Source organism: Penaeus chinensis, chromosome 37 (assembly GCF_019202785.1).
Source record: "Penaeus chinensis breed Huanghai No. 1 chromosome 37, ASM1920278v2, whole genome shotgun sequence".
NCBI lineage: Eukaryota > Metazoa > Arthropoda > Malacostraca > Decapoda > Penaeidae > Penaeus > Penaeus chinensis.
In genome coordinates, this window is record NC_061855.1 from 3665093 (window position 1) to 3682592 (window position 17500).

General features: G+C 36.8%; 1 protein-coding gene across 4 annotated transcripts in view; it reads left to right on the top strand.

Moving 5' to 3' along the window:
• Positions 1–4325: 4325 nt before the first annotated feature.
• Positions 4326–17500, top strand: part of LOC125045415 (cold shock domain-containing protein E1-like) — a 14581-nt gene continuing 1406 nt past the window's right edge. The window contains exons 1-13 of one of the 4 annotated variants that reach the window (XM_047642628.1): positions 4326–4448; positions 10142–11706; positions 12017–12196; positions 12824–13020; positions 13707–13923; positions 14128–14304; positions 14474–14610; positions 14737–14911; positions 15052–15165; positions 15332–15502; positions 15629–15792; positions 16606–16782; positions 17111–17249. In XM_047642628.1, the coding sequence (XP_047498584.1) occupies positions 11071–11706; positions 12017–12196; positions 12824–13020; positions 13707–13923; positions 14128–14304; positions 14474–14610; positions 14737–14911; positions 15052–15165; positions 15332–15502; positions 15629–15792; positions 16606–16782; positions 17111–17249 (2484 nt within the window). In that variant the 5' untranslated portion in view covers positions 4326–4448; positions 10142–11070. The remainder of the gene's footprint in view (positions 4449–10141; positions 11707–12016; positions 12197–12823; positions 13021–13706; positions 13924–14127; positions 14305–14473; positions 14611–14736; positions 14912–15051; positions 15166–15331; positions 15503–15628; positions 15793–16605; positions 16783–17110; positions 17250–17500) is intronic. The other 3 variants (XM_047642630.1, XM_047642629.1, XM_047642631.1) reach the window with 3 other exon arrangements.

Consider the following 17500-nt stretch of genomic DNA (forward strand, 5'->3'; position numbering starts at 1 on the left):
AGGACGGGACAAATATGCCCGAGTCCGAAGTGAGAACTGTAAGGACTATGTTCTGATTGCAATATCAGATAGGGCCTATACTCTTCTGCGCTGTCATTCAGTTTGTGTTTGATTTACCTACCTCTGAATTCTAGGGAATCTCTTGTTAGCACTGACCACTGGTTGTTATTGCCTTTCCATCTCTTGCAAGCATTCGTAAGGAATAGCTTTGGTGTTCTGTATTATTTTTTCTTTTCTTTTTGTTTTCGTTTGGAAAGTAGACAGACTGAGGACTGTAATGCATCAGCAAGTCTCACCTTATTTTGATATCTTTGTTTTTTCTTATACCTGTTAGATCATCGCCGCACGCTACCCATTTGGGGGTGGCTCTCAACTTGCTTTTAGAGAAGTGACACCCCCAATGCTTGTGCTGTCTTGACTGCAGGACTGCCCAGAGTAGTCCTCTGAGCCGGTTTGAAGCTTTCGTCTCCCTTTTCGTACTGGATACAGAGTTGATTATTATTTACAATTTAGTTTTAATTTTATTCCATTTGTTACAATGGATATTCTTGGTGTGACATGCTGTCTGTTTCATTTTGCTTCTAAATTACCCCCTGTTTGCAAAGAATGGTCGGGGTTGCCATCCACTGGCGGCGAGGGAGTTGAACGCAGGTCAGCAGGATTGCTAGACGAGATCGCTACAGCTGTAAAATACTGTAAATTTTGCTGAAATATAGAGCAAAGGTGGAACATTCTATCTGGACATTATGAATCGCTGTTTCTCTTTGAACTGAATTGTATTGGTATTAACTGACTAGGGACGCTGTGACGAAGTTATAATGTGCGAGCAGGTCATTTCCTGTCCACAGTCCGAGGATAGCAAGGGCATTTGCACACAGTAATGGTCTTCCATTCGAAGGAAGGCATCGTCCTAGCCCATGCAGGAGAGCTTGTGATGGAAAACCAGATTGGTATTATCAACCAACAACATTGCATCACTTTCCTCTCACCGAATATGTGCCTAACCATATAAAGAGCAGCTAATTCTCCTGCACATTGGCTATTACATCCTCAAAAGATCTCAGATTCTACTCGAATATCGTCTTTTGATAACCTGCCTAAGCCACTCTCAATTCCGACTGGTTTGTAGGCACAATTGGCCTACGTGCAGTCCGTACTTGCAAATTCAGTGCATGCAGTATTAATGACATTAATATAGCATACCAGGAATTAGTGATGATGATGTGATAATGCTGATGAAGATGATGATGATTTCGATGGTGATGGTGATGATAATAATGATTATGCAATAAATGAAAAACAATACTAATGGCAATAAAAAACATTAATAATGAATGCTAAACCAATAATAAGATAAAATAATAAAAGATAAAATGTAAAAAAAAAAAAAAAAAAAAAAATGATAATCGAGGCAAATGCCAGAGACCTAAAGAAGAAAGAAAGTACTTAGGAAGCATGAATTCATCTCAAGATTTTGAACCTTTGACACGTAATGAAAAAAATCCAGAAAATAGTGATAATTTTCACAAAAAATACCAACGATAATGATAATATCGGTAATCATTTCGACCAATGTGAAAACTATAATGATCCTAATAGCGATTATTATGATCATCAACCGCAGTATCTACAGCAAATCTTAATAATATAAATAGCTATTTAGAACTAAGGAATACGAATTTATCAGAAGGAAAAGAAAATAAAAAAAATTGTTTCTTGTTTATGTTCGTATCTTCTGATTCTTATTTTTCATTCTTTTTATTCTTATTCGTATCTCTTATTATCACTCTCAACATTATTATCGCATTTATGGTTTATGTTACTGGTAGCGGTGGTTGTGTAATAATAATAATAACAACAATGATAATGATAGTAATGATAACTAAAATGATGACTATGATTATAATAATGATGATAATAATGATGATAATGGAATACTGATAATAATGATAATAATAATAGTAATAATAATAATCATCATCATTGTTGATATTATCATCATTATCATTGTTATCATTATCATTAATATTATTACTATCATTAGTAGTAGTAATAGTAATATTATAATTAGTATTAGTATTACTATTATTATCATTATTATCATTGCTAGTAGTAGTATCTCTATTAACATCATTGTCATTATTACCATTATAATAGTTATTATCTTTTTTATTATCATTATTATTATAATCATCATTATTGTGGTAATTATAATGATAACTATTATTATTATTATCGTTATTATTATTGTTGTTTTTATTATCATTATCATCATCACTATTATTATCATCATCATCATCATTAGTAGTAGTAGTACTGTTATCATTATTAATATAATCGTCATTATTGTGGTAATAATAATAACTATTATTATTATTATAATTATTATTATTGTTGTTTTTATTATTTTCATTATCATCATCATCATCATCATCATCATTATCATCATCATCATTATTATCATTACTATTATTATTATTGTCATTATTATTATCATTGTTATTATTAGTATTAGTATTAGTATTATGATTTTCATTATTGTTACAATTGATATTATTATTTTTGTTAATAGTTTATTGTTCTTCTTATTCTTATTCTTCTTATTGTTGATGTTTTTGTTGTTATTAATATTGTCATTATTATCATTATTATTATCATTATCATTATCATTACTGTCATTATTGTTATCATTATCATTACTGTTATTATCATCATTACTATTGTTGTTGTTGTTATAATTGTTACTATTATTGTTATTATTATTATATAATACTACTACTACTACTAATAATATTAATTATTATTATTATTGTTATTATTATTATTATCATCATCATTATCGCTGTTGTTATTATTAATGTCATATCGATATTTTTATTATTATCATTATCATCGTCATTATCATTATTATGATTATTATGATTATTACTGATTATTATTATTATTATTACTATTGTTATTATTATTAGTAGTATTATTACTATTTGTATTATTATCATTCTTCTTATTATTATTACTATTATTATTAATAATATAATTATCCTTCTTATTATTGTCATTATTATTACAGTGTTCATTGTTGTTTTGTTGTTTTCATTGTTATAACTTATAGCACTGGTAGCAGCAGCGGCTGTAGTAACATTTTTGTCTCCAGTTTTGTTATTTTGGTTATTATTGAACGAGTAACTATTTTGTCGTCCTGCATCGCTATCACTCGCCAAACGCACACACTCACACACACGCGCGCGCACACACACACACACACACACACACACACAAACACACACACACACACACACACACACACACACACACACACACACACACACAAACACACACACACACACACACACACACACACACACACACACACACACACACACACATACATGCGCGCGCCCGCCAGAAGGAAATATGGGAATACGGATATGTATAAAGGCAGATAAATAGACAACTATACAGATTGGTTCACAGATACAGGCCCCTCTTATGATAGAATCCTGTTTAAATAAAAAGCGTATTAACATTTGCATTTGGAGAATTCAATGCTCCTCTGTGCCCAATCCCCTAAGAATAATAGTGTTGTTAAAATCGCTTAAACTATAATGTCTTTAAAACATTGGAAATACGTGTTTATCTATCAAAATGTGATGGTGATTTTAATATGCGTATCTTATGTTTAGTTAAACATGTTGTTGTCATGATAAATACTCTAATTCGGAATTTTTATGCATGATGGATATTTTGTATCGAGTTGTATGATATTTAAATATGTTGAATATTTGCCATCACAGAAGGAAAGGAAAATCTGTTTATGGAAGTTAAAAATGCAGTGTCCTAGATATAAAATGAATGTGAAAAACAATTAGCAATCATTGTCTAATACTGAAGAGTGATACAGGTCATATTAACCAAGTTACGTATTAGTTTTCAGAAAAAAAAAAAGGTTTACAAAAACTGCAAAAATTTTAAGTTGCATAAGTCAATAAATCCGGATTTAGTCAACATATCTGGCAATATTCCGGAAAATAAGGATGAAATCCATGTAAAAACTAAGATCTAATCGAAAATACAAGGTCTGTGGCCAGGAAACAATCTCCATTTGTAAAATTGTCCCATAGACTTCTACTTGGTCAATTTCGATTCAAATTCCGCGCGCTTTAAAGCAGCCTTGTCACACAGCGCCATCTAGCGGCGGTGAACCGAACTAACGCTGCGGTGCCACATAACCCTCTGCTTCCCCTTACTCAAAGACCAAAAACGCATCAAATCGAACTAACGACACCTCAAAAGAATGAATAAAACCTGACTAGACCATACAACCCGCGAGAGCACACGCATATCGCACGGATAAAGGGAAACGACACCCACAGACTACGTGACGTCGCACATGATGAGAGTGTAGTCCTAAAGATGGCGGCATGTCATCAGTGCCGTGCTGTGCTGTGGTAAGTTTTTGGCCCATTTCACCCGCTCACGGGCTCCCCTCTGCTCGTTTTACTCTCCGCGCGAGCTCTCTACCCTCCCTCGCTTGTCTCGAGATGCAAATGACCCGCGGTAATCCAGGAGAAGGTGAAGAAAAGGAGCATCAAAGCTCGAAGGGAGGGCGAGTATGATGCGAGGGCGACCGAGCTTGCAGTGTGAACGTGGTTAATATTTTTCTCTTTTTTTCGCTCTGATGACATTTCCAGACGCCTGGCGTGGGCGAGACGAGGCTTTTCCTCGCTGGCCCGCCCGCGGAGGAGGAGGAGGAGGAGAGGGAGGACAGAGAAACGCCAAGAACGAGGAAGGAAGAGGGAGCCCGAACAAGAAAAAAAGTTGGCTTAGTGTGACCTTGTCTGGGATATTTGGCCTCGTGTCTTTCGGGAAAAGGCCTCGGGCGCGGCGAGGCCCCCTCCCCCCACGTCAGAAGGGGGGGGGGGTTCCTCCCTGGGGCGGGGGGGGCTGGGGCCGCAGGGGGGAGGGGGAAGCAGGATGTCTGTTGTGTTATTTCCTTGTTTGTTTGGCCTTGGAGCCTGGGCCTCCTTTCGCAAGAGGGCCTTCTGCCTCTGCTGGCTCTGGCTCCCAGGGAAGTGCCGCCTGCCTGTCGTGGGGGCCAGAGTCGAGGGTATTGGGGGACGGCGTCGGTAATTCTATCGGGGTGGGGATAGCGCCTCGAGGAAGTGCCGTGGCCTGTCTGCCTCCCCCGCGGCTATGGCCATCCAGCCACACAAGGGATCCCCTCATTTGGTGCTCCTCTGTCAATGTAACGCCGGTTATGTGACCGTCATGTGTCCAGTTTCGCTCGTGTCCCAAAGGGTCATTTTCTGTCGGGTCGCAGGAGGCACGAAGACCACGGCGTTTGCTAGGGTCTTTTTCGGGAGTATAAGAGAGATTTGCCATAATTGTAGCGGTTTGTTGGGTAATTAAGTATCTGCTGCTCTGTGCTGTTCCCTTTTCTTTGTTGATTCTGCAACCCTTGACATATGACATTTGTGGGTGTATAGGAACTCAAAACCTTATGTTCGAAGAGTGTCAAATTATTGATAGTTTTTGTTTGATTTATTTTATTTATTTATTTATTTACTTTTAAGTTTGGGTGGCACTCCTTTGGAATTTCTTAATTTTTCCGCAGTTTAGTTGAGTTAGTTTATAGATACATAGAATTTTCAGACTGTTTTGGACTATTTTTATTTTTTTATTTTTTTTATTAGATCTTTGATAGCCTTTAAAATTGGTCATTATAGCCAGCTTTTGAAAGCCGTAATGTACCGTAAACCACGCTTTTAATTTAGAAAAATTCAGTAGATTATTTTTCCGTTTGTAATAGGCCTGCTTCTCGTCCACGGATAGCCGCTCTCGTTTTCGATCAGTTAAAGAGTTTGAGGAAGATCAGATAAATTCCAATGTTTTGTTAGAACATCTTTCTTTGCTCTTACTTTATTTAAATTGTCTTGTTTATGTTTCTCTTGGATGTATTACTATTTAAGGATACTGTAAACAAAGTATTCATTTTTTTTATTTGATCATTTGTATTTATTTATTTTCTGCTAGACAAATCGCCGTGAATATTTTGCATAAAGTGACGCTATGGCCTCTATGCGTCACACACCAGAAACAGAAGCCAAAAGAGTCCTTTGCTTTCATGAGTCAGGATTGAGTTTGAACTGGATTCTAATGTAAGGATCGATAGGCTGGGAGATTGGCATAATCCGTCTGGGCAAAATGTGTGTTGGAGGTTCGTCGGATTTTATCTTTAAAGTGCAGAGGTCTTGGTATCACTAGACGACCGCAGTAGAATGGATTTAGCAGCTTTGATGTGTGATTCTGCAGATTATTATTATTTAGTATTTAATTATTTATTTATGTTTTGGTATATACTTTTTTTTTTATGATATATTTTATTGTTTTAGCCCATTATCATGCAGTCCTGTTCTCAACATTTTGTAATGTTTACCACCCATGTTTAAAAAAAAAAAAAAAAAAAAATGTCAATCCTTTGTTTTCTTAATGATTAAATCTCTTTGAAGACTCCACAAAAAAGATTCATGAACATTCTTTAGTAGTTGGTAAACTAGTCTGAAGAATGCAAACATTATGATTCATGAGCAAAATGCTTGAAGTGACAAGCAATTTGCAAAGAATTTGGGTTTCATTTTCTTTGTTTCATCTGCTTCTGTTTCATTGGTTTACCCTTTTTAAAGATCTTTGTTTGCATCTTTGTCTTTAATGAAATCAGTTTTTGATGGTGAAAATCATTATTATTTACATTGCAGTACGTTACGTGGTTGTAGGTTTCTGTCTCCCCTGCTGTTTGTTACCAATGCAATGAAAATAATTATTATTTCTATGACAGCAACCACAACTATTACTATTGAAAATTGCTATAACTCTTTTGTTTCTTATATTTTTACTATTGTTGCTACCTGCATCATAATTCTCCTGCTATTTCTATTATTATTGCATTACTGATTTTTATTACAGTGGGCATTGTAGGTTTTACCTTTGTTTCTGCTAGTACAAAGTTACAAGGATACCACTTATTTCCACTTCCTTTAGTTTTATCCTTGATATTGCTATTACTGTTTCTACTATTTTCATGAGGGCTACACTGGCAAGATAAAGCTTAGATTGATGTCTTATCTCTATCATGCCCCAAAGTTGTACTGGCCTATGCTAAAGCACTAACAGGCAAGAAGGCATAGGCCAATTTTGAATACATAAGGTGTCTTTTAATCCTTTATGGTCTCAAATTCTATTATTTATGCTGATATTATGTCTGGTATTACTGAAAATATTAGTAATGGTTTTATTATTGATATTACAACCACGATTAGGTTGTGGCTGGTGTCCCCCCCCCCCCCTTCCATATATTTATTCCATATTTTGAAAATTTCCATATAAATCTTCATACTCTTTAATGTTTACTGACATGGTCTGATAATGATTGGACATTGGATGAAAGATTGTAAGATCAGCAGAATTCTCTTGTGCAATAGCCAGAAATAACTGTCTGTAAACACTGAACCGATTGATTTAGCAGCTGACTTTGAAGTGCTGTTAAAGCTTCAGTTGAGGTATTTCCTGTATAACTCATTTAGTCAAAATAGTTATATCTTGGTACTGAGTTTGTTAGGTTTATGGAAATGCTCTTTTGTTGCAGACCATTGTTAGGTATTGTTAGATTGTGTTATGTTTACACCCAGACTTTTTGTAGTGTCTAGCCCTTTGCCAGGTAGATAATGTCTCTCGGTTTATTTTGTGTTTCCTCCAGTAGTGAAAAGCTTTGTAATTATGTTAGTTTTGATATTCCAAGTTCATGTTACAATTCATGCAGTTATGAATAACCACCTGAGGGAGTGCAGTGATTCTTTTTGTAGGTTGTAGAGAATATTAATGCACATCTTTTGAGCTATGGGCTTGTAGCTGCCCTCCGTCCAAGGGTACTGGAGGGGAAGGGAAAGGAAGGGTGAGGTTTTCAATAGTTTAGGCAGGCAGGGGTAGAGTTTTTTTTCCTATATTAAAGTCATATACGAGTGTTTCACCTCAGAAATTATTTGAATGGAGCATGTTAGTCAAATGCTTAGGGGAAAGAAAAATATGTTATTAATTTTATTATATTTACATATCTATATATATATATATATATATATATATATATATACATATATATATATATAAATGTAAATATAAATATAAACTGATGAGAAAAAATACATTGTCTGTGATCTTGTTCACATGAATAAGTACATTATCCATACAAAGAAAGTGTGAAATACTGCCCTCTTCACTGTTCCTGCTGTATGTATACACTACTTCTACTGTCTTTATACAAGGAAATACCCACAAAGGAAAGAATGCACACATCGTTTCTACAATACTTCCACTTGTTGTTGTTGTTGTCATTGTCAGTTATTTTTACTACTACTACTGCTTCTGGTTCTACTTTTACTTTTGCTTCCTCTTCCCACTTCCTCCTCCTCCTCCTACTACTACTACTACTACTACTACTACTACTACTACTACTACTACTACTACTACTACTACTACTACTACTACTACTACTACTACTACTACTACTACTACTACTACTACTACTACTACTACTACTACTACTACTACTACTACTACTACTACTACTACTACTACTACTACTAGAATTTCTATTAGGACTTCTACTCATACTAGTGCTACTACTAGTACTACTGGTACTACTTATGCTACTGGTATTACTACTACTAGTGCTACTGATGTTAGTACTACAAATACTACTACTACTACTAGTGGTATGCTGCTACTAGTTCTACTACCACTACTATTAAGTACTGTTATCATTATTATTACTAGTACTAGTATTACTACAAGTATTACTATTATTACCAGTATTATCTGCTAATAGTACTAGTACTACCACCACTACTACATATTACAAGTATCACTATTATTACTAGTGCTGATATTACTAGTACTAGTAGTAGTACTAGTACTAGTACTAGTACTAGTGGTAGTACTAGTACTACTAGTAGTATACTAGTACTACTAGTAGTAGTACTAGTACTACTACTAGTAGTAGTACTAGTACTAGTAGTACTAGTAGTAGTACTAGTAGTAGTAGTAGTACTAGTACTACTAGTAGTAGTACTAGTAGCAGTACTAGTAGTAGTACTACTACTACCAGTAGTAGTACTAGTATACTACTAGTAGTACTAGTACTACCACTAGTACTACTACTACTAGTACTAGTAATATCAGCACTAGTAATAATAGTGATACTTGTAATATGTAGTAGTGTTGGTAGTACTAGTACTATTAGCAGATAATACTGGTAATAATAGTAATACTTGTAGTAATACTAGTACTAGTAATAATAATGATAATAATACTGCCACTAGACACCACTGCCACTACCAACACCAATTACCATTACCATTTTGCTAAAGGGCCCATACACTGAAGTTGGAAAGACTACTGCTGTGGAATCCCCCTTTGTTATTTGGGAATCTTGATGTTGCAAATCGGTTGTTTTTAGAGGGTTAAGACAAGCCACTGGGTTTGATCAATAGGTTCAGAAGTAGGTTGTTAGTCCAGTCTATTTCTCCTGTTTTGTATTCCTGTTAGACATGTTGATATTTCCTTTTCTTAGGTCTTTCTTGGGCACTACCCTTTTGATTTTTAGTGAGGGATCGGATGAAGGCACCACGTATAGTGCTCGCTTAACAGTTGAAACCATTGTGTGGTATTTGGAATGTTTTTGTTAGAGTGTGTATGAAAGCTCTGTAACCTGCATGATGTTCTGCGGTAGAATTTTTTCATTGCTGCAAATATTTGTAGAGACAGCTGCAGGGTTCTGCACTTTAAATATGGAAAATAGCCAGTCTGAGAGCCATTTTGTATCACTAAGTCTTATTATCTTTACTTTTACCAGAAGTGTTGGTGTATGCCACTTTTTTATACTAATTACTGAATGATTATTTTTCTCCTGGAAATATTATGTAGCTACTGGATTGCCAGAAATTTTCCCTTTATCTGACTTGGTCTCGATTTGCTGTTATTTTTATAACAATTGTTCTTGTTATATTTAGTATTGTAATACCTATTGGCCATTGTTCTTAGAGCAGTTATTGTTTTAGCTATTAATTTTTTTTCTTTTCTGTATTTTCAGTAAAGTCTAAACACCTGAAGACTTGAAGAATACCATCCACAAAACAGCAGCCAAGCCTGATTAGATTAGACCACAAGTTACCATTAACAAGTCAAGTCTGCATAGATGTAGCACTCTACAAGCAACCTTTTCAAGCCAGTCCAAACAAGCACAACAGCCTACAAGTCCTAGCATTCACTAGGGTAGACAGAAACTACTGCAACTCCTACGTCAATTGTGAAAAGAGGCTGGCAGGTCGTTACCGGCACACCAAAGCACGGCACAAGAAACTGAGTGACATCTGAGGACCAATTTTACCCCACTACAAGCCAGTTTTTATCACCGCCAAGCCTCGTCAAAGTCTTCTCACACATCCTGGCACAAACAAACAAATATAAAAAAACAAAACAAACAAAAAATAAAAACAAAAATAACAAAAACAAAAAAAAGACGTGCATTTCCAAAAGCCGCCCCCCCTTTTCCCTCCTCCCCTCGTCTTTTTAAAAACCGAGCATTCTGTAATCCAGTCTCGTCGCAAGAATCTGTGTTAAGTAGAATCTTTGTTGACCAAAGCCTCAGTGTATTAGATGTATCGTTTAGCCCTTGTGTCCTTTGGATTTCAGGCAAATTAGAATATTTTTCTTTTATTTTTTCTTTCTTTTCTTTTCTTTTCTTTTTTTCCTGTCTAGTGAATGTTTAAATTTCTTTTGAGACACAAAATTATCTTCTGAAGAAACTGAAAAGTCTCAAATATTTATTCTTGCTCTATATTTTTATTGAAATTATAAGACTAATATTTGTTGACAAAGGTCTAAGTGTCTCATACGTTTCTTGTGTTAACTCTCTGTAAACATTGTTCCTATATATAACAAGTGTGAAAAAAGAAGAAGAGAATTTTAAGCGAAACTAAGAACTCCCAAGCGATCAAGTAGTACCAACGCCAGCCAACCATGGATCCTCAGTGGACTTTATTCCAGCCGCCAATCTCAGAACCAGCAGTACTGGACTACAATGGGGGAACCCTGCACCACCACAATCGATACAACGGCTTCTATGAGTCTCCCAGCTCTGGTCACCATCAGTCCCGCAACTCCCACAGTAGCATCCCCCCTCCCTCCCCCACCTTCAGCTCCTCCAGCTCTCACCACAACATGTTCTCGTCCCACATGAACAACCAGAGCAACCAGCAGCCCACCCAGTCCAACCACCAGACCAGCCACCAAACCAGCCACCAGACCAGCCACCAGACCAACCACCAGACCAGCCACCAGACCAGCCACCAGACCAGCCACCAGACCAGCCACCACTCGCAATCGCACTCGCAGCAGCCACAGACGTCGTCTCAGGGTCCCCCGCGATCGCCGCAGCTCTCCAGCTCTTCGTCCAACTATTACAGCTCCAACTCCAGCTCCCAGTACACCCCTCCAGTGGCAGACTTTAAGATTGGCACCTTCACCCTTAACGCCAATGGCTTTCCCTCGGAGTCCAATGGCTCTGAGACAACAAATTCTTACTCCCACACCAATGGCCTCTCCAGCAACAACAGCCAGAGCGTGCGGGAAACAGGAATTATCGAGAAGCTTCTGGTTAGTCTCTACTACTTAGTTGAATGGGGTTGAAAAGGACTTCTGGAAAGTGTATCAGAGGAGTGTTGAAGGGTGTTTTGAGAGCATATTTCCTGAGGAGTAAATTTCTGTTTTATTATCTTATATTTATTAGTCTAATACTTGTTTATGATAGCTAATTGCTAGTTTCAAAGTCCAAATAATTCTACTTTAATTGACCATATATATTATGTCAAATCATGTACATTATTATTTTTTATTTATCTATTAATTAATTAATTAATTTTTTTTTCTATTACTTTTAATGCCTTTCCCATATTTTAATTTACAGCAAACCTATGGCTTCATACAGTGCTGTGAGAGACAGGCAAGACTCTTTTTCCACTTCTCGCAGTTCGATGGTAATACCGAGCACCTTCGTATTGGTGATCCTGTTGAGTTTGAAGTGACCTTTGACCGTCGCACTGGCAAACCTATTGCCTCAGCAGTTACCAAGATATCCCCAGAAGTGGTAAGTTTGTGTGTGTGTTTTTATTCATAAGAATCTGCATGTGTTTAGAGTCCCTTATTTAGTTTTGCATTTATGTATATAGACACATAGTTAACCCAATGCCGCCGGGGAAAATGAACAAAAAATGGGAAAAATGCTGTGCCCATTTTCTATATTTTTTGTGAAATGTCTGCCCATAGATGGCTCTGTTAGTGCTTAGCCACAAAGGAGTCAATAAGTAGATCTTGTGACCGTACCTGATTTGAATTGGCGGGAAAAACGTATTTTTTACTAGTGCTATGAGTATCGAGGTTATTATTTTTTTTTATAAACATTATAATTATTATAATGTTTTTTTAATAATAAGATAACGTAAAATATTTCATAAATCAAAGAAAAGGGTGAACGGGCGAGACAGGCAGTACTCCTAATTGGCTCATTGGTGACTTAATACAAGTACAGCCATCTGTGTGTAAAAACAATCAAACAAGTACTAACAGTGGTCATAGCACGTGTCTACCCGTCATACCCGTCGGCAAGGGGTTAATTTCTTCTATTCATACCCATATTTTTTCTTGCCTCACGCATGTCCCTTTTGCTCTCTTGTTCTCCCTAACCATCCTCTGAACCAAGGTTGATTGATTTCAGGTATTGAGTGAGGAGAGGGTGATTGGTATCGTGACAACAGAACTGCGCAGTGAGTCAGGTGGTGAGCACCAGGGCCGAATCACCTATGAGAATAGGGGCGAGTGCTTCTTCCTCCCCTATGGCAAGGAGGATGTGGAGGGCTATGTGACTCTTAAGCCTGGCGACAAAGTCAGTTTTCAGATCGCTACCAATCAAAGGTGAGTTTATACCTCAGGGATGAGTATGTCTTGAATTATATTTTTTAATTTTTACTTTCGTATCCCACAATTTAGACATTCATAGTGTAATAAGTGTGCAATATTATATCCTGGTAATGTTTGAAAAGAAAATTATCAATATTTCTTTGTGAAAAATAAAATGTTTTTTTACAGAACAAGAATAAAATTTGCATTGCCAGTTGAAGGGAATGAACAATTCCCATTATTAATTTTCCACCTCTTGTAGATCCTGGTTTTTCTGTAAATGTACCAAAGTGCCAAAGGCATCATGTTAAAGTGTATGGCCTCTTGAATCTTGTGTTTCTCAAAAGTTTTAAGAATGGAGGAAAATTTTACATTACCAACATAAGTACATTGCAAGTTCTTGCATTAATGAGATTTGTTCCATGAAGGCCTATATGTATGACCCATGCATACTTTTATGATTATGTATATAGGAATATAATTTATGGAGGAGTCGAGTAGTTGTATGAACTACAAACTCCTTAATACTGATGCATAAAGTGCCAGTAATTTTCTTTGGGGGCTCACCTTCCTTTTCCTGCTGCAGTTTTGTTATAAATGTTATAATTCATGAAAGATATTTGACATACACATGACATATATAAACAGAAGAACTTAAAGGAGAATTAGTTACAAGCCGAATTAACCATTGCAACTTGAAGCAGGACAGGCAACTTAGCGGCGAGGCATGTACGCCTAGAGAATCCAGCTCAGCCTGTGAAGTACCAAGGGGTTGTGAGTGGCATCAAGGACTCGTACGGGTTCATCGAGAGAGCAGATGTTGTTGATGAGATCTTCTTCCACTTTTCGGAGGCCAAGGGCATCACTGGAGGCCTAAAACTAGGGGATGATGTTGAATTCTACATTCAGACCCGTAATGTAAGTGGAAAGTGTGATTGAGGTTGAGACCTTGCTTAACGGGTGTTTTAGACGATGGGATATGCCACTTCCTACTGGTTTTATTTTCAGTTAGACTGTTTGATGATTGGAAATCTAAAAGACAGTAGGAATAACTTTTTAAAATTGAAAATGGCAACTGATTCATTACCAGCAGCTTTTACTTACAACACTTTCTCCTCAAAGGGCAAAGAAGTTGCAGCCAACATGGTGAAGCTGAACCCGGGGACTGTTGTGTTTGAAGACATCAATCAGGAGATGATCAAAGGTCAAGTACTCAAGCCCATTGAGAAGAACTCCCGCCTCTACCAGAAGGACCCCCTGGATGGACGCATCCGTTATAGGGGCAAAGACCGCTCAGAGGTATGGTGCTCAGCATTGGTTGGCACTAATCCCTTCTTCAGTTGTGGAATAAATGCTGGTATCTGCTTTTCCCAGAATGATGTTTGCTTGCTTGCTTGCTTTTTTTTTCTATTTATTCTTTATTTCTTTGGATTTTATTTTCCCTTTCTCATTTACCGTTTATTTGTAGGTGGAGGTGAAATTTGGAGAGCGTGACCAGAAGGGTGACTTCACCTTGCGCCACGGAGACTGGGTCCAGTTCAACATTGCAACGGATAGGAGGGATCACCTGCAGAAGGCCACAAATATCTCTCTGCTTGATGAAAGGTAAAACATGGGATATATGAAGTTTGTAATTGGTTTAGATAGGAGACAGAGATCAAACTTCATAACTTTTTATCTACACAGAGAAAGGGAGGAAAAGGTAAAACTAATCCTATCTTTCTCCTGCAGCTTCAAGGTGTCTGGTGAGAAGCGTGAACAGGGAGTGATCGTTGCTCTGAAAGAAGGCTTCGGCTTCATCAAGTGTGCTGATCGGGATGCTCGCATGTTTTTCCATTACAACGAACTCTTAGACCCAGAGCATGAGATCGCCATCAATGATGAAGTGGAATTTACCGTAGCTCAGGTGTGTGACTGGTTTTGCATCTTGTCTTTTAGTCATGAAATTAGAAGGTGGGAAATTTGATTTAATTTGAAGGGGAGTATTGTAAATATAGAAGTTGCATAGATGAAAAATAGGTAAAGTAATGGCATACTTTCCTTCAGGATACAACAAATCAGTCACCGAATCGCCAAAGTGCCATTCGCATCCAGAGTCTGAAGAAAGGCACTGTCAAGTTTGAGGTGTTGGTGAAAGAAGGACTCCAAGGACAAGTAAGTGTGAGTGAAGAGGAATGTAACATGTTTGGTGCATAATTATTACTAGCAAAGTATCTATTACTGGTTTAATAAGTTGGTTTTATTTCCTACTCGTATCCCTTGCTATAGGCATATACAAATAAAAGATCACAGAGAGAATATAGTAACATGATTTTCTCTTCCTCAGGTTACAGTGGAAGCTCCAGGTAGCCCCAGGAGCCCCCACAAGAATAGCCAGATGTTAACCACTGAAAAAATGCAGGAACCTGGAGTCATCTCATACACTTTAGATGGAGTGAAGCAGACTATAAACTACTATGCTAATAACTGTGATAAACCTTTGCAAAGTGGAGATAAGGTATGGAGTTTCACCTGTTGTAAGTGATATTTCTCAAGGAGGCGTGAAATCTGATATGAGAAATGAATCAAGTGAAATTCTCAATGTAATGGTTACATTAACAAGCTTTTGCCTCTCTGTTAACAGGTGGAATTCAGCATATATCAGGTAAAGCGAACCAAGGAGCTTGTGGCAATGGGGATCCGACTGGTGCGAGGCCAAGCATCATCAGTTCGCCCAGCAGCCAATAACCTCACCTCTGCTGCCGCCACTGGACTGTCTTTGCGCCCTAGCCAAACCAGTGCCCCAAGGTAAATGTGAGATTGAGCAATAGGCTTTACTTCCATCTATGTATATTGTTTATTTTTTCTTCCTCTTCTTATTTGTATTTCATTATAGGCAGAAATATGCCCTATCCAATATGATTTTGTTTTATGAACATATTTTTACACATTATACAGTTGTTTACATGCTATACAGTTGTTAACTTGTTGGGCTAGCTCTGGCTACTCTCACTGAGAAGGTTGTTCCTGAAAAATAGTCATAAGACCACATTTTAGCCTCATTTCCTAAAAATTTAAGTATGGCACAGCTTGAAGTCTAGAGGGTTAATTCATTAAAGAACTATTATCATGATCTCATCCCTGCCATATTAACATCATTAATTACAGTAATAATAGTGATAACAGAAGAGAGAAATACTGAAAATTCAAGAAATGGAGTGAGGCCTAGTAATTGATTCTTTGGTGGCTCAACATACTTGTGGGTCAATCTGTGAAAAAAAAAAAAAAAAAAAAAAATGAAAGGCATGTATACTGTAAATGCAGTCCCATCTTGTTTTATTGTATTTTTACTTCAAACAAGAAGGTAAGAGAGAATAACATTGGATGCAATGGTTTGAATTAATTAAATACAATTGATGATGATTGATAGTAATAGATCACATAGTTTTTAGATATTCATTTGAAAATTAAGGTAAAAGACTGGCAAAGTATATTTTGTATATGATGTAAGTATGAAGTGGGTGTATACATAATCTCCAAAAAGATTATCCTGTTATTGAAGTTTTGCACCTTCATTTAATTAGACCTGTTCATTTCAACAATGATTACTACGCTTCACAGCACACCAAGTAATGGAAACGTCACCAGCAACAGCAGTACTAACATGAACGGCAAGGGCAACACTCCAGGCCCTCGTCCCTCTGCCACGCTACACCAGGGCTTCGTAGCTGCTCTTAAGGACACCTTTGGTTTTATTGAGACCATATCTCATGACAAGGAGATCTTCTTCCACTTCAGGTATTTACCAGTGAATCTTTTAACTCAAATATTATAACTTTTGACGCATTTGTTCCATAGAAAGAATAATAGAACTTAGAAATACTTTAGGATAAAAGGAGGAGAATTGGATGTTAAAGGTACACTTCAAGTATATATGTAGGGCATCCCTTATATCCTATGTAGTACTTGTGCCTTGATAAAATAAAAGCTTTTACATCAACATTTTGGGATAGTGAATTTTCATAAAATAAAAGCTTTTACATCAAAGTTTTGGGATAGTGAATATTCAAGAACGAAAATGAACATTCATTTTCCAGTCTTTATATGACCTTAATCTCCTTTTCAGTAATGTTGAAGGTGATGCTAACAACCTTGAGCTTGGGCAAGAAGTGGAATATACCTTGTCATCCCGCACTGGCCCCGGAGGCAAAGTGTCTGCGGAAAATGTGCGAACACTTGCCAAGGGAACTCTACAAATGCCAAAAGTAAGTGGAGTGGAGTGGAATTTCTTTTATGTGAAGGCATTTCATTATTATTGTTGTTATTATTTTTATTATTATAATTATTATTATATATTGTATATTATATATTTTTTTCATTTTTTATTTTATTTTAACAAGACGTGCTGCAGAGATAACCCAAAGTATAGTGGTATTACAAATGAGGCCAAAAGTTCCATACTCTATATGTTACTATCACTAGAGAAAGAGAATCTTGTCTCTTTTATTTGGTGGAT